General features: G+C 43.3%; 2 protein-coding genes across 7 annotated transcripts in view; one reads left to right on the forward strand and one right to left on the reverse strand.

The window, feature by feature from the left end:
* Positions 1-19,913, reverse strand: LOC141058292 (uncharacterized). 5 transcript variants are annotated; one of them, XM_073554483.1, is made up of 3 exons: positions 19,807-19,913; positions 10,300-10,364; positions 1-7,608 (listed from the first exon to the last, which is right to left on the reverse strand). In XM_073554483.1, the coding sequence occupies exon 3, from the start codon at positions 7,563-7,565 to the stop codon at positions 6,525-6,527; it is 1,041 nt and encodes a 346-aa protein (XP_073410584.1). In that variant the 5' UTR covers positions 7,566-7,608; positions 10,300-10,364; positions 19,807-19,913; the 3' UTR covers positions 1-6,524. The 5 variants fall into 5 exon arrangements, with proteins under 5 accessions (XP_073410584.1, XP_073410583.1, XP_073410585.1 ...); XM_073554482.1 differs by lacking the exon at positions 19,807-19,913 and adding an exon at positions 19,469-19,642; XM_073554484.1 differs by lacking the exon at positions 19,807-19,913 and adding an exon at positions 19,421-19,642.
* The window catches only part of ARL2 (ARF like GTPase 2), a 21,932-nt gene continuing 14,448 nt past the window's right edge, over positions 19,904-27,387 (forward strand). The window contains exons 1-2 of one of the 2 annotated variants that reach the window (XM_073554488.1): positions 19,919-20,078; positions 21,316-21,426. In XM_073554488.1, coding sequence (XP_073410589.1) covers positions 20,014-20,078; positions 21,316-21,426 — 176 coding nt within the window. In that variant the 5' untranslated portion in view covers positions 19,919-20,013. Of the gene's footprint in view, positions 20,145-21,315; positions 21,427-27,387 lie in introns of both variants that reach the window. The other variant, XM_073554489.1, reaches the window with a different exon arrangement.

The following is a 27,387-nucleotide window of genomic DNA, read 5'->3' on the forward strand; positions in this document are numbered from 1 at the left end:
TTCGGTACAAGACTCAACTATTTAATTACAACGCAATTTGTCACATTCCACTTGAAATTCAAAACATAGGATATTTAACGACCAAAGCATTTGTTTTATTTGTTAAAGGTCCATTCATTCTTAATCCAATCTGTTTCCGTTAATCTAACATTACTGATTTTACGATGCCAATACTCGGCGTCTATAAAAAAAATAAGAGGCTACACCGATCTACGGGGAAAAATGCCAAATCCCAAATTATCATGAGATTAACTATTTAGATTCTTCCCTCAGCTTGATCCAGTGTAGCTAATAATAGGCATTTCTTTACTAAGAGATGATTTTAGTATGTCATATGTGAACACTTTTTAATAGACACTTTATAGGGAGTCTTTTCCATACACAAGTTGGAGGAAGCCATTTTCCAGTCATCCCAGTCTGCAAAGCGTTGTGTAATGAATGACAAGGTGCATTTATTCTTTACATTGATTGCTTAAAAAAAAAAAGGAAAAGCAATGCTATGTCTGGAGTAAGAATGAATGGCCTTTTGCTTTTCACACTGACAGGGAGAAGGATGAGACGGAACGGGTTCAAGGAGAAACGGTGCAGAAAGTTCAACAGGGACCGGATGCAACGTCATATTCAAGCTATGCAGCGTCACGGGATTGGAAAAAGCTCAGTGTGGTATCCTTCCAAATTATGTTTATTGCATCTTTAATCAGCAGAGTCTTGTAAAATATGGAAAGGGAAAAAAACACATTGGCAGGCAAGGGAGACATGAGGGTAAGGAGTTGGAAGGAGCCGGATCGTAGACGGAGGGTTGCAAACAATTTTACGGCAAATAACGATGGAAGAAGCCGTTAGACATTTTTTTTTCACAAATGACATTATAACTTCATCGAAAAGATGTTAGAGAAATCGAGCATGCAGAGCATACATGAGGCAATACAATCACCTATAGGAACAAAACATCAAGTCTTGTCACCTCCACAGACACCGATTACAAATGTGGTGCCTTTTTATTATGCATTAATATTTTCAAGAAAAAGCTTTACAGATTCCGCTTTGTTAACTACAAACTCAATTACTTGGATGTACTCTTATTGACCCACCCCCGTTTGGATTTCCCATGATTAGAAAAACATGGCTGCTTTCTTACGAGGTTGATTCTTTCCAGTATACGCCTCAAAGTGCTATGTTAACTGCCTAGTTCATGATGATCCTTTAGAAGCTGCTTTGCACTGCAGCTCTAGCAGGAATCCCTGGTCAAACAACCATGCCAATCACGCTCCCTGTGTGGGAGAGCCGCTGCTCGCCTCCCCCATGCTCAGACAGGGAGAGTGGTGTTAATCCATGGATTCTTGCTAAAGCTGCAGTTCAAAGCAGCTTCTAAAAGAGTATGAGCTAGGCATTTAAAGTAGCCCTTTCACCACTCCATGGCGTTCAGTAGAGCAGGAGAAAGGAAAAGTGATCCTGCTTCCAATCCAAGGACATATTAAAGAATGTAGGTACTTTATTATCTCAAAGTTAAAATAATAAAACAGTGTATATATATATACATATATATATATATATATATATATATATATATAATATACACACACACACATACATACACACACGCATATACACACATCGACAATCTAGTGGTGTGTGGAATTTAATATCAGACATATTTCGAACGCAACCTGTGTTCTTGGGTTTTGAACTAAGTTTAAGAACGCAGGTTGCATTGGAAATGCATCTGGTTCGTTATTAAACTTTTTTCACATATAATTTTTTTTCTGTTTACTATCAAAGTTAAAACACAAGTACCCACATTTTTTAACACATCCTTGAATATTGGATTAGAAGCTGGATCATCTTTTATTCCTCAAATGGAGAAAATTACATAACTTTGCAAAAACTGACCAATAATGAAAACCATTTAAGTGAATGAGCCAAGCTGCAATACCAGACCCAACCTACGGATGTGAAAGGCACTGTTTCCAAACTAAAACTGCCATGTATTTCTAATCCTGGGACAGCCATGGAAGATTCTTCCATACTATTACTGTTGAAAACCTATAAACAGCTGACTAAAAACTACACAGTGGTCTTCACTTGTTGGGTGCACTATAGGGCAATGTTCTGAAGACGGAAGTGTAGTGACACTATGCTGCTCATACAATTGGACTGTTAGCTAGATACCCTTGAATACACAATTATCCTGAAGGCTAATCAACCCATCAGCAGGTTTTTTTTATATATGGAAGAAGTGGTAGTTATGGCTGTCTAGGCAATTGCTCTAAAATAAAAATGATACTTTTTTTTGGAAAGATCTATTGTGCCAGTGATGAGAAATTGAAAATACTTAGTCGTATGCAAATCAGGCTGGAAGAGCATTGTGGGTGTGGCAATGCACTTAGAAGTCCAACTGCACTGACACGCCCCAATGCATTTCCAGCCTGATCGACACATGGCTATTATTAGATTTCTCCAGACTACAAGCGATAACACTGATGAGGCCTCATTAAAGTTTAGCAGATAAGAATAAAAAATTAGATGTCTTGCACTTGAAAAATCATTGAACGCTTTGCCAAAATATTCACCTTATCCTCCTAATATATCTTGTATTATTTTGGTGTGTACTATAAAGTGGAGCACAGAGAAGTACAGAACGGTCCTGTGGCCGTGGATTGTATCCTATCAAACAGTGTCCTTAAGTAAAATTATAGGGGGGGGGGGGGGGAGGGGCAGCATTTTACATCAGAACCAGTAATCTATAAACTACCCAATAGTGGACTGGATTGAAATTCACCCTGAAAACATCTATCTACATCTATTTAACAACTCTAGAAATGTATACATCAAAAACAGTGACATTAATAAATACATTTTACCTATTTTATTATAGTCTTTAATATATATGTGCATTGTTTCCTACACAAAATTGTATTTTTTTTTTTCTTTGAGTATGCCAATGTTACTTACACATCTTAACTTTGTACAGAATTTTATGAAACAACCAGATATCTATACATTGGAACAACCAGCAGATCTGAATATAACACAAACTATGAAATGGGTAAGCTGTGCCGAGGCATGGAAATCAATAATAGCATTGTAAAATGGAATAGAATTGAGATTTACCATAGCGTACACTGTTGTGGGAGCAAGGAGGGCGCTCGCTTAACATGCACATTGTAGACTACTCTACTATAGGTAGAACTGTACATTCAGATCCTCATTCAGCGTGTGGGAAACGCTCGGTGCTTCTACACCACCACGTGCACAGGGGAACAGATCAAATCCAATTATTCTACAGGTTTTATGGAGGTACTTCACTAAGTTTCCAGGATATCAGCACTTTAAAAAATATTGTCCAATTTCAACATGTCAGCAATTTACATTGGTAGGAACCCATTCTCCCATTGCCTGAATGAAGGGGTCTTAAGATGGCCAGATATTTTTTTCCCCCCCTCCAAAACAGCCTCATGCAGATGCCTTCCCCCATGTGATCTAAATGCAAACTGGGGTAGACAATAAGCCTCCATCAAGACATCTCTAGCGGCACATTATTTCCAATGAGAACAAAAGATTGGGCATATTAAAAATCCAACATGCCTGATCCTTCACTCCTATGTTACTATGTCTGTGAAGAACCTACATAGCTGGACTCATTTTACAGCTCAGCATTAACACTTCCCTTGCCAACATAGGGCATATCTACACAAAATGGATCGTAGTAGATAGGGACATACCTCAAACGCACATGTCCAGGAGGAAGGACACAAGGAAGCTCTCTAAGCAGAGACACCCCAAAATTGTGATTCTTTGGCAAATGCATGCATTTCCTACAACAGACATGTCAGGAGACCTAACGGACCCGATATATAACTTATTGGTGATTAATCTGGTGGGGGAGGGGGAATGTTCGCTCCCTGGAGCATTATAGGGAATTCTTGAAAAAAAAAAATGCTAAGTGTAATTTAACAAGTCTGAAGCAGAACGGCCGATGTAAGCGACACTTCACCTATTGCCGTTTACCTAGTCTCTGCACAATTTCCTACAATTAAGAAGGATGCAACATCTGCCGGATCAATGTGCTAAGGACTAAAAGTCACCTTATCCGGTTTGCTTAATTAGATTCTTATTATCCATTATTACGACCTACAGGGAGATCAGGTAGCATTAGAATTGTAACTCATGGTGAAATATAGATTAGAGGTGTTTGTTCCCCCATAGAATTACATTTTCTCCTGTTGTTAATGGAGGGCCGTGGACCCTGTTCAGGGTCTTTATTACAATGTCATACGTATATATAATATATATACATACACGCAATTAAAACAAAGTCTTCCCAGCTATTCTGCTGCTGTCCAGAGCGAATGATGTTATGACCCCAAACACCTGTTGGGATGAGTGCACGATCCGGGATCATGCATGTCTCCTATTCTAAGGATCAGGACACGCGTTTCTCAGCAGGTGCGTGGGGTCATAGCGTCATTGGCAACTCAAGCAGCGCCAGGAAAACACTCGGAAGACCATCTCCATTCCATATTATGCTCTACTAGGACATCTTGATGCTACAGAAGAGGGTTCCCCCCCGCTCAAAGCCATATCAGCCAGAGAGGAGAGAATCTGTCACTATGGCAGGCCTAGTATGTCCAATTATTAGTCATACAATACTACATTTTGACTGCCGTAGGGGAATTATCTGGCTGGAGGATTGGTACCCCCTATGTTAGGGATTGGCTAGAGATTTATCACTTTTCAACCTAACTATATCTTTCGGGTGGTATTTATACCTTTAATCCAATCAAGCCATGACTCTTAAAGTGGCAGTCCAGGCTTAGGACAGAAGTCAGAACCCTACGTGACTGCACAGTGCTGAATCGTGACAGCTTGGGGTGTGCGCACCGTAACGATTCCCAATATTCTCGGTTTGTTCTGGCGGTCACTTGACTGAGCGCATGCGATTGGCATACTAGATGCTTTCCTCTTATCTCAACAGAACTGAAGTGAGATGAGTCTATTTGGCACATAACCGCACACGCTCAGACCACCGGGTCATGCTGACAACACCCATGGAATCACACACCGTCACGATTCAGCGGTCTGCAGACTTTTGTACCAAGCCAGGACGGCCCCTTTAACATGTCCTCCACCTGCAAGACTGCATTAGGATGAATAAACCACATCATTACACATGAAGGTATTTTTCTACCATTATCAGTTTAGGCTTCTAGAAGCAAGAATGTAGGGGTTAAGCAAACATTGGGGAACACCACTCTGATGTCTGTATGGAAAAAGGTTGTCCTAATGAGACTAACCCTATTAGTGAAGTTGAATTTAACTGACTATTAGACTTCTACCATGTCCTGGATGTAGAAAACCTCTATTTATATTAAAAGAAATCTGTCAGAAGGTTTTTGCTATTTAATGTAAGAGCAGCATAATGTAGGGCCAGAAAACCGGAATCCAGCAATGTGTCACTTGCTCAGCAACTTGCTGAAGTTTCAATACCAGTAGTATTTTATCAACAGGAGATGATCGCTACAGAACTATTTGCAGCCTGCACGCCAGTCCAGCTAATCTGTGCACCCCACCCTGACCATTGCTTGCTGACGGTGTACACCGAAAGCAGCCAGTCATTTGGGCGGGGTTATACACAGCTCAGCATTTAGAGCACTGCATCTGCAGAAGAGAAGACAGACATTTTATCAAAACTACAGCACCCAGTAAACAATGTGATAAATCGCTGGAATCAGGGTCTGTGACTCTACATCATGCTGCTATCGGATTACGTAGCAAAAACCTGCTGACAGATTAAACCAAATTAAAGCCAGGCCTGTATTCTACCGATGACTGCTGCAATTATCCTATCTTTTCTCAGTACTTCTCATTACCAACTAGCTAGCTAATCTGTCTTCAGTCTCCATGTATCCCAGCCTCCAAGATTAATAGTCCATTCCCAAACCGTTTTTTACATTCCTCACGTCTTATATAAAAAATACGCTGGATTTTTCCATTTTTTTTTTTTTTTATGTACTGCTTTTAGCTTTATACAATCTAAAATCCTATAAGCTAACTGGTTATGAGCAGCATACTGTATGTACAGATCTCAGGTAGGCCAGATGTAAGGCTTACCAAACGAAGAGTTAAACCTCCGCTTTCCCCCACTGTTTAGTACCAAGCTTGATGTAATACCTAATAATTTCCCCGTGACTCCTATTCCTGCCTATACTTGTAATACAAAGAAATGTGTATATGTGTAAATATACATATACAATGTTTGATGATTGCTTGTAGAGGATTAAGTCCTTATTTTATTTAAAAAAAAAAAACAAAAAAAAAAAAACATGCTAATATTTTAGTTTCTCTAGCCTGTACAAAACAGGAACTATTAAACTGACTAACATTAAAACAGTATATTAACCATTATTTTCTGCGTCCCTATCTTATGAGCAGACAGAGGATTAAATCCAGCCAGTCGGTTAACTTATGTATTCGCTCAACTTTCTGAAGAGGGTAAAGGAAGAAGCAGACTGGATTTGGGTGGCTTAGTAAGTTTGGCTGTACTGGCCTGCATACCCGTTGGCATACTTGTCGTAGTACTCAGCGGGACTGTAACCGGCTGCTCCCAAGCTATACTGCGAGAATGCAGACGCATAGGCTTGGCTGTAACTCTGGCTGTAGGCTTGACTAGTACCATACGGATCTGCATATTGTGCCATAACTGCGGCTGCTGCTGCCGTTCTTCGCCCTACAGGACTTCTGTCCCTGTAAGCTGCAGGAGCCAAGGCTGTATTGATTGATGGTTGTGCTTGAGGAGCAGCAGCAGCAGCGGCGGCAGCTACAGGGGTAGCTGGCAGGGTTGCAGCTGCTGCGGCCACAACGGCGGCTGGAGTAAGGGCTCTGTCGTAGGTAGCACGGGCACCAAGCCCACTTCTGTCGTAGAAGTCATAGGTGTACCTCTCGTAGTACTCCCTTTCATACCAAGAACGTGGTGGAAATGGAGAGAAAGGAGCTGGGGGTGGTGGAATACGTCCACGGTGGAAATAATAAGCGGGCGGCGGCGGGGGAGGTGGTGGTGGAGGTGCACTTGAACTTGCCACCACTGCTGCGGATGACATCTTGGAGTTCTTTGGAGCGTTGTTGCTTTTAGACAGTGTGACGAAAATCTTCTGGTCTTCCAGAGGAGAATCGTTAAGGTGCAAAATGGCATCCATGGCTTCCCGCTCCTTGGCCATGTGCACAAAAGCATAATTTTTGACAATGTCACACTCTACAACTTTGCCAAACTTTTCGAACAACTCTTTTACTTGCGATGTAGTCGCTCTGCTCGACACATTGCCCACGTAGATTTTGGTGGCGTTACGGATCTTTGAGGTGGCATATTCCACAGTGAGGTGAGAACCGTAAAATTCTTGTTTGTGCAGCTCGCCGATAGCACGATGGGCATCTTGCTCACGCTCCATATGAACAAAGGCATAATTTTTGAGGATATCACACTCATTTACCTGGCCATACCTCTCAAAGAGCTTCTTAAGTTCTTCTGGAGAAGCAGATGGCGATACACCACCCACAAAAATCTTCACCATGGCTTGGGTTTCTGTTCACGTATATACCAATTATTTTGTTCCCCTTTTAGTCGGAAAAGAAGAAAGAGACAAAGACATAGCATTACTAGACAAAATACTTCAGGGAGAAAACAGACCATTCGTCCTGACATTTTCCTATTCTTAAGGAATTTTCCGAGTTCAGGAAAATTGTGTCCAGCAGTACAATTTGTTTTATTAACAAAAAAAAAAAAAAAAAAAAAAAAAAAAGTTTACTCACCCTCCTTGGGTCCATTGCCAAGTCTCCATGCTGCTGTTGGCTGCATTGGTAACGTAGTGTTGATAGTGCTGCAGCCAATAACTGAGCTTGGGGGCTCTGCCAAAGTAGACGCCACGAGCTGCACAGAGCCAGTGAGTTCACCGATTGGCTGCAGCGCTGTTGACGTGATGTCAACGCTGCAGATGATAATGGGAAAGCAGCAGAGAGTCAGATTTAGACTTGGAGAGGGTGAGTAAAGCACAGATTGCTTTTTAAACAAACTGCACTAGGTTTTCTGAAAGTGGAAAGACCCTTTAAATGGTCATACGTATTTCAAAGACCTTCACATACCGTATATACTCGTGTATAGGCCGACGTGTATAAGCCAACCCCCTAATTTTGCCACAAAAAACTGGGAAAACTTATTGACTCGCGTATAAGCCTAGGGTGGAAAATGCAGCAGCTACTGGTAAATTTCAAAAATAAAAATAGATACCAATAAAAGTAAAATTAATTGAGACACCAGTAGGTTAAATGTTTTTGAATATCCATATTGAATCAGGAGCCCCATATAATGCTCACTACAGTTCATGATGGGCCCCATAAGATGCTCCATACAAAATACGCCCCATATAATGCTGCACAAAGGTTAATAATGCCCCTATAAGATGCTCCATAGAATAATATGCCCCATAAAGGTTATGGCCCCCTAAGATGTTCTATAGATTATGCCCCCATATGCTGCTGCTGCAAAAAAAAAAAATGCCATACTCACCTCTCCTAATCAGGACCCGGCACCTGTGATATTCACCTGTCCGGGGTCCATCGCTGTTCACCGCTGTCTGCCACTTCCTGTGTCAGTGACTCTTCAGCCAGCAGAGGGCGGAGCACGCACTAACCACGTCACCGCACCCCCTATTGCCTAAACGTCACGGACACAGGACACAGCAGACAGCGGTGAGCAGTGTGGGAACGGGGACAGGTGAATATCGCTATACTCACCCCTCCTGGCGCGGTCTCTGCAGCCCCCCCCGCTTCTCCACGGTCTCCCTTCCTGCCTTCAGCGGTCACTACACTCATGAATATGCGTATATTCATGAGTTTAATGAGCTGTACCACGTGACCACCGAAGGCAGGAAGGGAGACCTGGAGAAGCGGGGGGGCTGCAGAGACCACGCCGGGGCGGGGGTCAGTATGATCTGTGACACCCCCGCCGACCTCCAGGTATATGACTCGTGTATAACACGGGGGGGGGGGGATGGGGGGACGCCACTTTCAGCCCCAAAAAATGGGTTGACAATTTCGTCTTATACACGAGTATATACGGTATATTAATAGTATATTAATAGTATAAGCAAATATAGGAAAGTTTACAATTTTTCCTATCATTAAGCTCTTTTTGTCCACTTTTAAGCCACTTTTCCTCCTCCGAATCCTGTGCCAATTAGTCATTCTGAAGCACTTTTAAAAGGTCCACCTTGCGGAAGACAAGTTCGACTTCAATATGTAATCTGTTGGTAGAGGAGGACAGAGAAAGAACAGAGAGAGACTGTGCTGCTGTTTTCTATTAAGTGTTTTATGCATGCCAGTCACCACAAGTATATGGATGTGAATACATGCTGTCACGTGCCGACTAGACGTGCGCGGCCTCGCTCAATGCAAGTGTATTGAGCGAGGCAGGACAGACACTAGTTGGAATGTGGCCAGAGGTATGAAAATCGCTATGAAAACTGCTCTAAATACAGGATATAAGTCATATAACGGCCTCATGTACACACATCACAGTTCTCTCTGAAACAGAAACTTTCAGTTTTTGGCCACTGACTAGATCATTTAGATACTCAATGATCAAGCCGAACGTCTTCACTATACCTATGACAAATGTGTAATAAACCTAAAAGCAAAAAAATTGCTAACTGTAGTGTCACAAAAAAAAAAAAAAAGTGCCATGAACGTTCTCCCAACATTGTCACTAATTAAATGTATTTTGTAGAATAGTATACAGGCAAATTACAGTATAGGATAAAATCTCACCTCTGAAGATGTTTAGAAGTACAAAGCACTAATTAGATACATAGAGTTTGTTTTATGACCCCAAGAAACATCCAGAAATGTGAGTTGTGACAAAAATTCTGTTAACATTTCGAGTGAGCCTTTTTGTATTTACTGACACATACCTCTGACAATTTGTGCTATGTCAAGGCCCACAATAAATGGAAGTATATGGTATAGTGTAGTTTATCAGGCTATGCAGTTTGTAAAAAAAAAAAAAAAAAGTTAAAAGCTTAAAAAAAAAGGCCCAATACTGACCCCTGGGATAGCCCACTGTTAACAGTGACCAGATCTGTGTGTTTCATTAATAACCAATCTCTGTTTCTTATCACTATTAACCCATTTACACATTTCCCCAAATCCCATTGCTCTCATTTTATGTTAACATGTTTTATGTTCATATTCAGTGTGTGATCTAGGGCGTCCTTTTTTAGAAATCTACTGTGATAATATATGACAACATACCTTTTATTAATGACCTTGAAGAGGACACGGGGGTCAAATTTCAAATTTGCAGATAATTCTAAACTCTGCAAGGTAATCAACACAGGAGGAAAATTTAATGTTACATAGAGGCTTGGGCTGAGAAATGGCAATTGAAGTTTAACACAGATAAATTTAAAATCATGCACTTGGGCAGAAGAAAAATTATGTACTGCATGGTAAAATGGTGACTGAAGAAAACTTGGATGTATGGGTCAACAGCAAAATAAAAAAAAAAAATGTAAAAAAAAAAATCAAAATTTTGCTGCTTGCTTGAGCAGATGTTTGGATCACGTTTGGCCATGCAAGTCAACGAATGCGTGGAAACAACCGGACTGCACTCTGATGACGTCTGATTGCAGTCCGATTTCAGTGCGCTGACACAATGGAGAAGATGGAGACACTGTGATCAGAATGTCGTTTACACAACCGGCCCAATTCTCTCAGATGAGAGAATCTATGGCCGTCTGCACCTAGCCTAATATGGTACAACTGGCATCTGCTTCATGGGGTTTAGGCCTTCCTCTGGATCAACAGGACAGGTTATAGGTCAGACACCTGTCTTCTTTCACACTGGATGTGAAATATAAAGTTATATGGTGGTCTGAAAGCTTGAAAATATGATGTTTCTGGTTAGCCAATAAAGGTATCACTCTTAGGCCGGGGGTCACACTACCGTATACGGGCGAGTGCTGTATGAGAAAACGTCACATAGCACTCGACCCAGTGCTAATCTATGGGGCAGCTCCCATATCATCTGAGACTCACCAATGCAAGTCTATGGGGGCGAGAAAAACTCGGACGCCACATGGACCATCCATATAGCATGCAACAAACACGCGCACATTTTCCTCATTTCAGCCCATTGAGCCATTAAATTCAATGGGGAAAATCAGTGAAAAATGTAAAGCCATACGTATGTCATAGGAAATCTCATCATCACACTGCACACGGATGACCATACGGAGAACACTCGTGCAACTCTCGGCACGGAGACTCGGAACCATTTTCCATACGAGAGTGACTCTGGCATCCGGCTATGTTGCATTTTTGCGGCACTTTTTTTTTTTTTTTTTTTGCACACAAAACCTGCTCTTCAGGAAGGCAACTTTTAAAGAGAAGAAAAAAAAAAAGGCAGGTTTTGCTGCGTTTTTTATTTTTTATGCGTCTGATGGGGATACAGTTTATTGACCGTTTTTCTTGAGCTTTCTGCATGAAAAACGCAGCAAAACCTGACACCTGCATTTTTGTACTTACTCGTTGCTTTCTGTGGGATAAAAAAAATACACTGCAAAAACAATGAAAAACAAGATTTCGGAAGCTGCATAGTTTTTGCTGGTACTGTAAAATGCATAAAAACACGCAGCAAAAAAAAACGCAACGCAGATAGCCTTAGAGTGTGTGCACACGTTGGCGGATCCAACGTGTATAGTACCATTATAATCAATGTAAAATAAAAAACGCTGTGCACATGCTGTGGATTTTTCCGTGCAGATTTGAATCCGCAGCATGTCAATTCTTTGTGCGTTTTTACACCTGCTCCGTTAAAGAAATCCACAGGTGTAAAAACGCAGGGGAAATCCGCACAAGATCTGCTGGAAATCTGCACTAAATCCGCAGGTAAAACACAGGTCATTTTACCTGCAGATTCAGACAAATCCGCGCGGAAAAATCGGCAGCAGAATCCGCAACGTGTGCACATACCCTTAGAATACTTTTGTCTTTTCGGCCATGTTTACAACCTTAAAATTAAGAGCAAAGGTTTGCAATGGAAACGGTCATATAGAGTGCCCTGCTGCACAGCATTCTGCAAGTTTCCTAAACCAGAAAATTGTCCAGTAAAACATTTTTTAGTAAAAAAAAATAAAATAATAATATAGGCCAAAATAAAAGCTTACAGTTACAGAACGCAACCAAACACGGCTCGTTCTGAATGTTTATAGACACAGCCAGGGCTGTGGAGTCGGAGTCGTGGAGTCGGAGTCGGAGTTAGTTTTGGTTGGAGTCGGAGTCGGTAGAAATGTACCGACTCCGACTCCAGCTTTAAAAAAAATGTATTAATATTTCAGAATTGAACTTTCATATGAATTTTATAAATGTTACTCAAATATATATGTTCTATCAAACTATGAACAACAGTGATAAGCAGTTCTGCTGGAGATAGAGACATTTCTTACTTCTTGTGTGTCACTGTTCTCCACTGCCCTTATCTAATCTTATACTTGGTTAACCTCATGCTGCCCCAACCCCCCTACTTACAATGTATGAAACTGAAAGTGAAAATGTGTTGCAAATTCTTAGTAGTAAAGCTCCTCCTCTAGACTAGATCATACTAGGTGTGCGTCTTCCAAGCATCTTACAGCTGCCTGCTACTCAGAAGAGGAAGACTGTAAGAAGTATTATCCTTTCAACAAACTTTGCATCAGTTAACTGTGAGTACACGAGGAATAATAACAGTATTACTGACCACTATATCAGTTGTACGACCTGGCAATAATTTTGTACAATTGTTTTTAGGAAAAACAATTGTCATTTGGATTGTGAATGCAGAATTAAAAACCTGAGAATGTCAAAGAAGCATCACATTAAATCAGCTGTATTTGAACATTTCACCATCACTCAAGATAGAAAACATTATGTCTGTCAGTGTATGACAAATGATCCAGACGAAAACAAATGCTGTGAAGCCAAGATGAGTGCATATTCAGGCAAAGATAAAAATGCTCCCACCAGAGCTTCTAATGTAAAGAGACATTTACAGCGCTTTCATCCAGAAGTACTGAAAGCAGTGGATGAGAAAGACTGCATCCAAACCAATGAACCAGTGCCCAGCTCTTCCAGCCAAACAAAGGCGCAGAGAACTTTGCAGCCATCAGTTGCAAGATATTTTGTCAGTGACAAAGTTACTGTGACAATGACAGTAGATACAATTAAAAAACAGATCATAGAGCTTGTTGTAAAGGATAGTGTGCCTATTTCATTATTTTCACGACAAGCTTTTGTGTCTGAATGGGGAAATGGCCCGCAAGCTTGGTGTTTCTCTGGAGAGAGAGAGTATTAGAAAATTAGTAATCGAAGAAGCTTTTAAACAAAAGGAAGAACTTAAAAAAACTCTCAAGGGACGCTTTCTGTTTCTTAAAATGGATGCCTGCACACGTCACAGAGTGAACTATTTTGCCATCAATGTCCGATTTGTTTGTGACAAAAATGAAATAGTTACCAAGACATTGGCAGTAAAAGACACCAAAGCTCATCACACCAGTGAGTTCCTCCAGGTCTTGGTGGAAAAGGTTCTGCAAGACTATGAACTTAAAAAAGAGCAAGTTCTTTCTGTCGTAACTGACAATGCTTCAAATATGATAAGTACTATTAAGCCAATGAATGAGAGTAATGATGGTGACCAGCAGCTAGAAGAACATTCTGGGTCCACAGACACAGAAATGTTTGAAATAGAGGAACACAGTATTGTAACTGAGGAGCAAACTGAAGTTGCTTCAGATGAACAGCAACATGATAGTTTAGATGATCTTGTTGAAACTGTGTCAATATGTTCTTTCATTCATCACATGCGCTGTGTTGTGCATACGCTACAGCTGGCTATAAGAGACAGTCTGCAAGAAGGACATGCTGCTGCACTGATTGGCAAGGTGAGAAAATTGGCTACTGTTGCCAGAACCCCTAAAGTTGACTCAATTTTGAAGAGACGTGCTGGAAAAGGGGCAATTATTGATCAAGCCACAAGATGGGGCAGTACTTACTTAATGATTCAGCGCTTGGTTGAACTGAAAACCTTTCTTGTAGACATGGCTAACCCTCAACTGACGCTAAATGAAAGTCAGTGGAATCAGGTGACTGAGCTGGAAAAATTGCTAGAGCACCCATTTACAGTGACTAAAAAATTACAAGCAGAGGACTTAACTCCAGGTATTTTCTTAAAGGAGTGGAAGAACGTGATGTTTCGCCTGTCCCAAAGAGGAGGGTTAATTGCAAGTGGCATTGCTACATCAATGAAACGGAGAGAGGAGCTACTGTTACAAAATAACATTCTTTTTTGGCAGCTGTTTATGTAGACCCAATGCATTGGATTCTTCTAGATGATCAACAGCTAAGTAAAGGAAAAGAAGCTCTGTTTGAAATAGCAGTAAGGATGAAAGGGTTGCAGAACAGTCAGGAGGAACAAGAAGAATTTGGTCGTCCTGCCACATCTTCACCCTCATCATCAACTGATGAAGAATTTAATTTCGAAAAATATTTGGATCACAAGGACCGTGCAAAGCGTTCCCGCCTAGAAGAGTCATCCCCATCAAGGAACACAGCCAGTACATTTCAGCAGAATTTTTCATGTGCACTAAAAGAAATTGAGAAATTTGACCGTTCATCAAAAATAACAGTGCAACAAGCGATTCCTCTGTATCCTGACATTGTCAGAGATGTTGCCCGAGTGGTTACTGCTTTGCCACCAACACAAGTTAGTGTAGAGACTCTGCTCTCAAAATAATTAGATCAGATTTGAGGGCATCCATGAAGGAGGATCTGACAGAGGCAATACTTTTTCTGAGGACAAATGTATAGATTTCTTCTTATTAACTGCATAAAAGTGTTTACTGCATATTTACTTACAGTTTAGAAAAGTTTATAAAAGTTATTTGCTATATTCTAATTGTATTCTAATAAATGTAGTTTTTGCTCTAAGTGGTCTGATTACTTATATGATGGTGAGAAACTGAATAAGCACGATGTTTAATATTTTACAACAGTAAATTTGTTGTTATGAATTGGCCATTTATGAAGGAGTCGGAGTCGGAGCCTGATAAAATCCAGGAGTCGGAGTCGCAACTGTGGCTTACCGACTCCACAGCCCTGGACACAGCACTGTGCAAAAGTTTTAGGCATGCGCGGAAAGAATGCAGCAAAGTACTACAGCTACTTATGCATAATGCAATACCATCAGGGAGGCGTCTGTCTCCAAATTTAGGCTACGTTCGCATGTTGCGAAAATCGCTGGGAAAAAAAAAAAAAACAGATGCAAAAATGCAACATCTGAAAATTGTCCTGCTGCAGAATAAGGGCTCATACCCATATGTGCGGAAAAAAAAAAAAGTTCTGATATCAGGACCGAAAAAACGAACGAGTGTAATGTGAGTACAATGTGATTTTTCGCACATAGCATCTGTATGACATGCGTATGCCATGCATTTTTTTCTGTGCCACTATGTTTTTACAGTCATTTACAGGACCACTTAAGGCTGTGTGCCCACGTTGCGTTTCCGCTGCGTTTTTGTGGCCGCTGGAACGCATAAAAAACGCTTTAATGGGATTCCGCAGTTGCTGTGTCAATGCTGCGGATTTTACCACTGCAGAATCGCATAGCGGTAAAATCCACAGCATGTCCATTCTTCCTGTTGAATCGCGGTGATTCCGCCGCCATAGGATTGCATTGAAACGCTCACTTTACGCATGTGGCTATGCCCACCGTGCGTGAAGTGAGTGCTTCATGTGCGGATGGTACCCAGGAGACTCTCCTCCATGCCCTGGGTGCCATATCCCTGTAAAAAAAAAAAAATGCGAATTCCGCATCCGTTTTACCTGCGGCAGGAAATTGTGGAAATGCGGAGGAGGACAATTCAGCAGCATTTCTGCATTGTGGGCACATAGCCTTACAGTGTTCTATGCCACAGAATGGGAAGGTTTCCGTAAAAAACGGACAGCTCGTAGGCCGTGCGATTTTTTTTCCTCGCACCCACTGACTTGCATTGGCGAGTCTCGTCCGAGATATGCAGCAAATCGCAGCATGCTGCCTTTTGTTTTCTCAGCCCGATTTCAGCTGAGAAAAAAATCTCAGATGAGATTTCACCCATTGAATAACATTGGTCAGCGTGCAGTCAGATTTTTTATCGGATTGCACTCATTTGTTTTTCTTGCAAGTGAGTATGAGCCCTAAGACTATGACCCCAAACACACAGCCAATGTCATTATGTAAAGAAGAACAAGGAGCCTTGGAGGGGATGATCTGGCCCCACAGAACCCTGATCGCATCAATGAGTCTGTGTGGGATTACACGAAGAGATAGAAGGATTTATACAAGCGACATCCACACAAGATCTGTGGTCGCCGGTTCTCCAAGATGCTTGCAATAACCTTCCTGCCAAGTTCCTTCAAACGCTGTGTACACGAACATCTAGAAGCAGTGGTGCTGCTTTTAAGACAAATTGCGGTCACAGCAACTGTTGATTTTATTCACGTTCCTTTTTTGCACCTTCCAAAGGGGCTCTCTCACAAAGTACTGTATTTTTTTTGGATTTTAAGACGCATTTTTCCCCTCCAAATTTGGGAGGAAAACGGGGGTGCGTCTTATATCCCTCATAATGGCCTCTTCAAGGCGCTGACTATGTGGTACCCAAACAAGTCTCCGGCTATCATTTTGTCTGACACAAAAGTGGGACTCATTGCTGAAAAGGACAGACTTCCATCCCAGCCTCCACTGTCTCTGCACCATGAAACCCTATGAGAGCGGTGGCATGAGGTCAGTGGAGCACCTGTACCTGGATGTCTGGCACCTAGTGCAATTTTCGAACACACCATCAGAAGCTGTTTGATGCCACACTATAGGATGCATAACTACGTGCCGTTCTTCAAATCTTTGTTAAGCCCAACAATGATGAAGGGATGTCACACAGCTCCTACTCTTCGGTTTAGAATGTGAGGTGGCAGAATATGTATTGGGGAATCTGACCCCTCTAGTCTTCATTCCAGGTCAATAACAGCTCAATGCATTAATTTCAGTGCTGAAATCTCATCTCTCGAGATCTTGGTGCTGAGATCTCCATCTGCGCGGCGGCCATTTTCCCAGAGTCCATCGCACAAGAAACCATAGAACTGCCAGGACTCTGGGCTTTCACAAAATGTCAGCAGAGCCCCGGCAGCACCAGACACCCAGAGAACGGGAGACACCTGCAACGGCGCGCCACACATAGGACCGCCCCCTCATCCCAGCCTGCAGCATCACCCCACTCCTGCCTCCTCCAGCATCAACCCTGCTTCACCAAACTGAGACATGTCTGGGCTGTTCTTTTTTATCTTTGGAGTATGGACCAAACTTACCCATTAAGTTCAACAGGTCCGGATGAAAAAAAAAAAAAAAAATGACAGCACAGAAACGATCTAAGTGCTGCCAATTTTAACCGTTTGATGGGTAGGAAAAGCTTAGAAGTTTTCTTTTTATTGAGTATGTGAAAAAACTGATTATACACAGATATGTACCAAAAATGGATGAAAAACAAATCCAAACTCACTGCTGAAAATAAGTCCGTTTTTTTGTCGTACACATTACAGAATACTGGGTATAAACCCTGAAAGGCGGTGGCTGCATCTATAGCGACCAAAACAGGTGACCTTTAAATCACCTGACGTCTATAAATGAAGACTTTGGTTGGTTCGCATCCAGCAATATTAGTCAGAGAAGAAAAGGGGATGACGAAACATAGTACAGGGCCGATCTATCACACAGCAATGCGGCCTAGTTCTGTAGTAAACAACGTGACAACCCTTATGGGGGTCTACTCTTCTAATATGTATGGGGCGCCTATAGAGAGCTAGGACCCCAAGCTTCAGGCATGTCTCAATGACGGGCCCAGAGAACCCCAACAAATACTGGACAGGGGGGTAACCAGAAGCTTATGCAAAACACTAAAAACATGCCCCCCAATTGTCAGCTGCAGATCTATCATGGCACAGAGTCCCTCGTATGGGTACAAAATGTGACTGCAGAAAATAGGACCCCCGCGGGTCTCTGCACATCCAGAGATCACATGTGGTGTAGAAAGACTGATGGGGCACCAGAGAAACCTAACACAAGGGGGTACGTCTCCTCACAACTCGGAGGAGCAACTATGGGAATTGTTAAACTTATCAAGCCAAAGGTGCATGGAGTCAGCAGAGTGGGGTCACCTCCCCCCCACGGAGAGGCGTCACATTCCCCCCCACGGAGAGGCGTCACATTCCCCCCCCCCATGGAGAGGGTCGTCACATTCCCCCCACGGAGAGGGAGGGGTCACATTCCCCCCATGGAGAAAGGGGCGTCACATTCCCCCCCCCCCCATGGAGAAAGGGGCGTCACATTCCCCCCCCCCCATGGAGAAAGGGGCGTCACATTCCCCCCCCCATGGAGAAAGGGGCGTCACATTCCCCCCCCCCCATGGAGAAAGGGGCGTCACATTCCCCCCCCCCCCCATGGAGAAAGGGGCGCCACATTCCCCCCCCATGGAGAGGGGGGCGCCACATTCCCCCCCCATGGAGAGGGGGGCGCCACATTCCTCCCCCCCATGGAGAGGGGGGCGCCACATTCCCCCCCCCATGGAGAGGGGGGCGCCACATTCCCCCCCCCCATGGAGAGGGGGGCGCCACATTCCCCCCCCCCCCATGGAGAGGAGGGCGCCACATTCCACCCCCCCCATGGAGAGGGGGGCGCCACATTCCCCCCCCCCATGGAGAGGGGGGCACCACATTTCCCCCCCCCATGGAGAGGGGGGCGCCACATTCCACCCCCCCATGGAGAGGGGGGCGCCACATTCCCCCCCCCATGGAGAGGGGGGCACCACATTTCCCCCCCCCATGGAGAGGGGGGCACCACATTTCCCCCCCCCATGGAGAGGGGGGCGCCACATTCCCCCCCCATGGAGAGGGGGGCGCCACATTCCCCCCCCATGGAGAGGGGGGCGCCACATTCCCCCCCCCATGGAGAGGGGGGCGCCACATTCCCCCCCCCCATGGAGAGGGGGGCGCCACATTCCCCCCCCCATGGAGAGGGGGGCGCCACATTCCCCCCCCCCATGGAGAGGGGCCGCCGTGCTCCCTGCTCGGCCACTTCGCTGTGATCAGACCCTCCGCAGCGGTTGCGGTCAGTGTGAACACCTCCATGGCCTGCTGCCGCAGGTGGCCGCGCTCCCGCCCTCCTTTGTTCTCCCCTGTGCGGCTCCTAAGTTTTCTCCCGTCCGCCTGCTCCGCGCCTTCTTTCTTTGTGTCTCCTGCCTTCCCCCACGAGCAGCCCGCTGCTGCTGCTCCTCCTCTCTAGGCCGCACCTCCACCCTGCCACCCGCGGCCTCACCTTCCGCTGTCCAGTCACGGGAACCTTCCCTGCCCGGGGATCACTCACCCGCTCCTCTGCTGTTTTCCTCTCGGCGCTTCTACACACACATACAATCCGACACACAAAAGATGGCCGGACCGCCAGGTCACACGCCGGCAACGCCGCATCCCCATGGCAACCCTCAGCCAATCACTGCCTGCCGGTACCCGGCTGATGGACGCCGCGCGACCTCATTGCTTCTAGAGGCAGCGCGAGCCTGAGGCCGGGTCACGTGACTGGGGGGCCCCGTAGAGCCCAGCCCTGTAGACTCTAGCGTACATCTCCCCCATAAACCATGGCTTGTTCACACTGGCAGAATTTCCACACAAAAAACCACCCGCACTACACCTCCACTATAGTTATACCGTGAACACCAGGAAACGTCATCCGTCAACGAGCTGTTCATATACGCATAAAGTTGTTGAAAAAGAAACGCCTCTCAATAACAGCGATTATGATTGGTCCGCTCGCTGTAGGCTACTGGTGATCACGTGATGGTTATGCGGCTTGTGATTGGCTGATGGTAGTCCACCATAGACGGCTGTGTGCAGGAAGCGAGTCTTTTCGGTGACATGGGGCTGCTGACTATCCTGAAGAAGATGAAGCAGAAGGAGCGGGAGGTCCGGCTACTCATGCTGTATCCTGTGCTGGGGAGCGGGCAGGGACTGTGCTTTGGAGGCCGGGAGCGATGGGGAGCAGCAGGGTAATGGGGGGCAGAGCTTGAAGCAGACTACTTTTTTTTCTGACCAGATATGGACATAAAGGGATTGTCCAAAAAAAAAAGACTATGGGTGCATAAAAAAGAGCTCCAAGCATATACCCCCAGACCCCCTCGGTGTGTCTGAGCTCTCCTGTGATAAGCAGCTCACTGTCTATAGACTATGTCCACCGAGACCCTGGTGTGGACGGGATTTGCTTTCTGAGCTCTGCTACAACTAAGAACTCTAATTGTGTCAGATCTGCTGCACACAGTAACCTAAGTGATACATCGCTGGATTCAGGGTCCCTTTTCATACTTTGCGCTGCTCTCCGATGAGGCGGTAAAAACCTGGTGACAGATTCCCTTTAAGGAAGATCTGTTTTTCACCTCCAGTAATATATATTTTTTGCCTGCTGTAAACTGCCTGAATCTGGAGATGTTTTTCTTTTCGTTCCTGAGGTATGGCCCCTTCTTTCCTGTATGGAAGTCTACTCATCAGCTAACTAGCCTAGGTCTGGCTCCTCTCCATGGGAGACTTCTTGAGGACCACACCTAGTTGGCTAAAAGAATAGATTCATATCGGGGGGGGAATTCCCCCCCCCAAAAAAAAGTCAGGAGAACAGTGACATTTGCATCAAGTGAAAAAAATATGAAATTTCACCGATTGATCAAAATGCCTACTGCCAGAATTCTGGTGAAAAAATGTCTCAAAAATGTGATTTTTGACGTTTTCATGCCAGTTTTGCTCAGTTTCATCAGAGTGGGTAGAAGGAGGGCATGACGCCTCAGCTCATCTAATTCGTGATGATCTGTGGTGTTCCTTAAGTCAGAAGTCTCACTCCAGTCCCTGACTGGAGTAAGACTTGTGGAGAGGCACACGTCACTTCTCATACTCACGAGATTCATTAACAGATGCTGCCTCATCAATACCGGCATCAGCATTGCTGGTCTTAAAGCATTGGGGGCCATATATTTATGGCAAGTAACAAGTCCCCTTTAAAGAGAATCTGTCGCTGGGTTTTTCTTCTGCCCTATGTGACACCGCATAAAGTAGGGTCAGAGACCCTGATTTATATCTCTGGATCATTTCCTGGGTTTCTTGCTGTAGTTTTGATAAAACTTATGTAGTAGTAGTTTGTTTTTCTTTTATGTTTTTCTCTTAACTCATTGTTAGAGGTTTAGATAACGCTGGTAAAACCACAATCCTGAAGAAATTTAATGGTGAAGATATAAACACGATTTCCCCAACTCTGGGATTCAACATCAAAACTCTGGAACACAGAGGGTAAAGTACCATAATATATACGCTGTACACACTTGTATCAAGAATATATTTCCCGTTTCTCAAAATCAGCTGTACTTAATCTATTCCCACAAACATCTGCGTACATAGAAATCATGGGACCCCATAGCAAAAGTCTGAATGCCCTTCCTTACCCCCCCAAACAAAAAAAAAAATGACATAACTTGTATTAAGTGGGACCTCATCCATAGTCAGCTTGTGACGGTATGTATGCAAATCACATATTTGTAGTCACGTGCCCGCCCACTCCCAGAGAGTATTCAGGGCACATAGTGCACATGATGTGAGGATTCGCAAGTCTGCAGTCACATAGTGACTGCAGACTTGTAGATTAAGACCAGATAACCCCTTTTATTTCAGAGTGCTGTACATGTGAAGAGAGTTTACAGACATATATAAAATACAGCAATAGCTGGATGTACCTTTGCTCATTATCGCCACATCTTGTAAATTGCTGGACCCACATTTTACACCTTATGGCCCCTAATAGTTGGGTGCACATTAGCATTGTCCCCCCTTGTGTTTAGCTGAATGCACTTTTTGCACATTATCCCGGTCCAGTTATTTACAGAGGTGTGTATATGTGTAAGGGGATGCACAGTTTGCATATTATAGGGGGGAGGGGGATAAATATTCTGGATGCACGGTTTGCACTTTATAGGGAGGGGTATAATGTGCACAAATTGCATCCAGAATACATATCCCCCTCCCCTTGTAATGTGCAAACTGTGCATCCAGAATCTATATCCCCCTCCCAAGTAGCTAGATCAGTATTTTTTTTGCAACACAAAAAAGTATGAAGGTGGCAAGAGGACACATTAAAAAGAAAATCAAGTTTAATTTTAGTACCACCATAGGGCCCGGTTTACCGTCTTGGATCTCCACAGGCAGTGCTCCCCGTTCATCACGTGCAAATTGCAACTAATGACTTCTGGGCCCTGCGTACAGCCCCTCTATGGCGGGAAGGCTACGTCACACAGGAGGCGTGATGTGCTTATGCGAATCCAGCCAGAGAGTGGAGCCAGTGGCAGAGCAGGAGTTCAGAGGACGTATACAGCAGCTGACATTTTATTAAAGGCACACACTGTGCAGCTGCCAGACTGCCCCCGGCGCCATAGCAGTCACAAGGAATGCCGCCATTGGCGGTACGCCACTGCCTGCAAACCTACAGGGCAGGAGCAGCTGACAGATCACACACTATGTTCAGTCTGACAGTTTCCTCTTAACCCCTTTCCGACGTTGGGCGTAAATTTATGCTGACGTTGGATTCCCTACCTTTAATGTGGGCTCTGGCGCTGAGCCCACATCTTTCCTGGCACGTGTCATCTGTATTGAACAGCTGACGTGCCCAGAATAGCTGCAGGTGGAATCACGATCCACCAACGGCTATTAACCCGTTGCCGCTTTCAAACGCTGACGGCATTTAACTTGCGCTTCCGGCCATGAGGCCAGAAATCCGCCCACCGGTAACACCCGTCACATGATCGTGGGTCACCGGTTCGTTGGCATGACAACCAGAGGTTTCCTGGAGACCTCTATGGTTGTCAGTGCCGGCTTGCTGTGAGCGCCACCTGGTGGTCGGCGCTCATAGCAAGTGAGTAATTCTGCTATATAGAAGAGATCTGATCATGTAGCTGAGCCGTTTGGGCTGTGGCAGCTTTTAGTCTCCCATGGAGACTATTGAAGCATATCAAAAGGAAAAGGAAAAAAAAATGTTTTTAAAAATAAAAAAAAATAAAAAAAAAAAAAAAGTTCAAATCACCCCCCTTTCGCCCCATTCAAGATAAAACAGTAAAAGTAAAATCAAACATACACATATTTGTTATCGCTGTGTTCAGTACTGACAGCGTCATAGAGAAGCATCGTGCAGGGAGGGGACTCCCTGCTTGCTTCCCTTAGAACAACGCATCGCGTTGTTCTGAGGTTCTCCTTTCTGACCCCCCGCTCCAAGATGGCCGCTGGGTCCTTCCGGGTCCTGCAGGGAGGTGGTTTCTCAGCGCCTGCTGAGCAGGACCTGAGAAGCCTCCTTCACTGCTTGTCAGATCGCTGATCTGACACAGTGCAGTGCAAAGTGTCAGATCAGCGATCTGACTGTATCTATAGTGATGTCCCATACTGGGACAATGTAAAAAAAAAAATAATAGCATGTGTAAAAATATTGTTTTTAAAAATTCGAAAATAAATATTTTTCCAATAAATACATTTATTGTTTCTTATTTATTTAAATATAGAAAAGTACACATATTTGGTATCGCTGCGTCCGTAACGGCCCGCTCTATAAAACTATCACACTATTTAACCCCTTCAGTGAACACCATAAAAAATAAATAAAAAACAATGCTTTATAATCATACCGCCGAACGAAAAGTGCAATAAAATGCGATCAAAAAAACGTATGTAAATAAAAATCGCTGAAAACGTCATCTCATCCCGCAAAAAACAAGCCACCATACAGCTCCATCAGCAGAAAAATAAAAAAAAGTTAAAGCTTTCAGAATAAAGCGATGTAAAAATAATTATTTTTTCTATAAAATAGTTTTAATTGTGTAAAAACGCTAAAACATAAAAAACTATATAAATGAGGTATTGCTCTAATCATACTGACCCGCAGTAAGGCTCGGCGCACATTTATCTTGCGCTCTACGCTGAGTGTTTACATTGGGGTTTCTGTGTAAATCTCTTGGATTCAGACAGCACCCCCTGTGGAAAATTCCCTATAATGAGGCAGATGGAGTCACTGTGGGCGCCATAGGACCTGTGTTCTGGCGGTGTCCGTCTTTTTTGGATTGCATAAAAGGCCACAGTTTTTTGCACTTCTGAAAAGGACACCGCTGAACAGAAGCCAGACAGAGTCCAGAGTAAATCTGCTGCCTCATTATAGTGAATGGATCCCTCGGGAGTTTCATCTGAATCACGTCACTCAAAGATTTAGATGGAAACCCCAAAGTAAGTGCTCAGTGTAGAGCATCGGATACCTGTGATCCCAAACGTTATGTAAAATGTTCCCAATAAAAGCTTCCACTAAGTCCACAAAAAAAGCAAGCCTTCACTCAGATCTGTCATCTGTTAACAAAAATATAGGGGGCTCCTACGTTACTGGTAGCACAAAGGCTCTTGAAAAGCAAAATGGCTTCACGCTTCCCAAAAGAAATTCAGCAAATTCTGCGGTGCCAAATCCAAATGCCCCCACCCTTCTGAGCCCCAGTGTGCCTAAACAATATTTAGCGCCCACATGTTTGGCATTTCTGTAGTGATGGGAGCCCACCTAATTTACAGGTACGTGTCTCCAGAAGCATGACCTGGTCATAATGTACTGGTGACTGCAATGTACTGGTCACTACAACGGCAGATTGCAATTTTCACTCAGCAACATCCACTGCTGCTTGTTTCTGGAAAACACCCATGGAGTCAAAATCGTCACTACATCTGTAGATAAATTCCGAAAGGGTTATAATTTCCAAAATGGCGTCACTTGAGTGGTGTTTCCACTGGTTAGAGGCACATCAGGGGCTCTCCAAACGTGACATGGCATCCGCTAATTTTTCTAATAAATTTTACATTCAAAAAGTCAAATGACGCTCCTTCCCTTCCAAACTCTGCAGTGCGCCCAAACAGTAGTATTCCCCCGCATACGGGGTATCGGTGTACTCAGGAGAAATTGCACGACAAATTGTATGGAGGAATTTCACCTGTTACCCTTATGAAAATACAAAATATGAAGCTAAAAAAGATTTTGGAAAAAACATTTTTTTTTTTTTTTTTCCTTCACGACTCTAAGTTATAAACTTCTATGAAGCACCTGTGGGTTCAAGGTGCTCAGTACACATCTAGATAAGTTGATAAGTTCCCTAAGGGGTCTAGTTTCCAAAATGGTGTCATGTGTGGGCGTTTCCACTGTTTAGGCACACAGGGGCTCTCCAAACGCGACATGGCAACTGCCAATTATTCCAGCATATTTTACATTAAAAACATGAAATGGCGCTCTTTCCCTTCCCAGCCCTGCCGTGTACCCAAACAGTAGATTTCCCCCACATATGGGGGTATCTGCATGCTCAGGAGAAATTGCACAACAAAATATATGGTCTGTTTTCTCCTTTTACTCTTGCGAAAGTAAAAAAAAAATTAGGTCTAAAGGAAAATTTTTGTGAAAGAAAAGTAAATGTTTTTTTTTTTTTCTTCCACATTCAAAAAATTCCTGTGAAGCACTTGAAGGGTTAATAAACTTCTTGAATGTGGTTTTGAGTACCTTCAGGGGTGCAATTTTTAGATTGGTGTCACTTTTGGGTATTTCCTGTCATATAGGCCCCTCAAAGTCACTTCACATGTGAGGTGGTCCCTAAAAAAATAGATTTGTAAATTTGGTTGTAAAAATGAGAAATCACTGGTCAACTTTTAACCCTTATAACTTCCTAACAAAAAAAATTGTTTCCAAAATTGTGCTGATGTAAAGGAGACATGTGGGAAAAGTTAGTTATTAACTATTTTGTGCGATGTGACTCTCTGATTTAAGGACACAAAAATTAAAAGTTTGAAAATTGCGAAATTTTGTTGCGAAACTTTCAAAATTTTCGTCAAATTTTCAATTTTTTTTCCACAAATAAACACAAGTCATATCAAAGAAATTTTACCACTTTCATAAAGTCACGAGAAAACAATCTCAGAATCACCAGGATCCGTTTGAAGCATTCCAGAGTTATGACCTCAAAACGTGACAATGGTCAGAATTGTAAAAATCGTTAATGACCAGGCCATTTTTTACAATTCTGACCACTGTCCCTTTATGAAGTCATAACTCTGGAACGCTCCAACGGATCTTGGCCATTCTAAGGGCTGTTTTCTCGTGACATTGCACTTCACTTTAGTGGTAAAATTTCTTCGCTATAACGTGTGTTTATGAAAAAAACGGAAATATGGCGAAAATTTAGCAATTTTCAAACTTTGCATTTTTATGCCCTTAAAACAGAAATAGGTGACACAAAATAGTTACTAGATAACATTTCCCACATGTTTACTTTACATCAGCACAATTTTGGAAACAAAATTTTTTTTTCGTTAGGAAGTTATAAGGGTTAAAAGTTGACCAGCGATATCTCATTTTTACAGCAAAACTTACAAAATCATTATTTTAGGGACCACATCACATTCGAAGTCACTTTGAGGGGTCTACATGACAGAAAATACACAAAAGTGACACCATTCTAAAAACTGCACCCCTCAAGGTGCTCAAAACTACATTCAGGCTATGTGCCCACGTTAGCATTTTTTAAGCGTTTGTTTCGGATCAGACACTTCAGAAATGCTTAAAATAATCTTCCCATTCATTTTAATACATTTTGGCCTTTTTGTGCCAATGGATGCATTTTTTTCCGCTAAGGAAACGCTTAGTGGCTAAAAAATGCAGAATGTTCATTAATTTTGCGGCGCAGTCCACGTTTTTAGCTATTTCCTTTGGGCCCAGAAGACGTGCGGAAAATACGCGTCAAAAACGCGCGGAAATATAACGCGCGTTTTCTGGGAAGGAATCCGGTTTTGTGTCGTCAGGTTTAAAACGCTAACGTGGGCACATAGCCTCAAGAAGATTATTAACCCTTCAGGTGTTTCACAGGAGCAGAAGCAACGTGGAAGGAAAAAATTAGCATTTAACTTTTAAGTCACAAAAATGATCTTTTAGCAACAATTTTTTTTTATTTTCCCAAGGGTAGCAGGAAAAGTTGGACCCCAAAAGTTGTTCTCCAATTTGTTCTGAGTACGCTGATACCCCATATGTGGAGGAGAACCACTTTTTGGGTACATGACAGGGCTCAGAAGGAAAGGAGCGCCGTTTGACTTTTTCAACCTAAAATTGGCTGAAATTGAGATTGCACGCCATGTTCCATTTGGAGAGCCCATGATGTGCCTAAACAGTGGAAACCCCCCACAAGTGACCCCATTTTGGAAACTAGA

This window comes from Dendrobates tinctorius, unplaced genomic scaffold (genome assembly GCF_039654945.1).
Source record: "Dendrobates tinctorius isolate UK_male_01 unplaced genomic scaffold, ASM3965494v1 ptg000211l, whole genome shotgun sequence".
Classification (NCBI taxonomy): domain Eukaryota; kingdom Metazoa; phylum Chordata; class Amphibia; order Anura; family Dendrobatidae; genus Dendrobates; species Dendrobates tinctorius.

Bases quoted from the DNA above. Each gene is read 5' to 3' on its own strand.
- LOC141058292 (XM_073554483.1), bottom strand. From the start codon at position 7,565: ATGGTGAAGATTTTTGTGGGTGGTGTATCGCCATCTGCTTCTCCAGAA.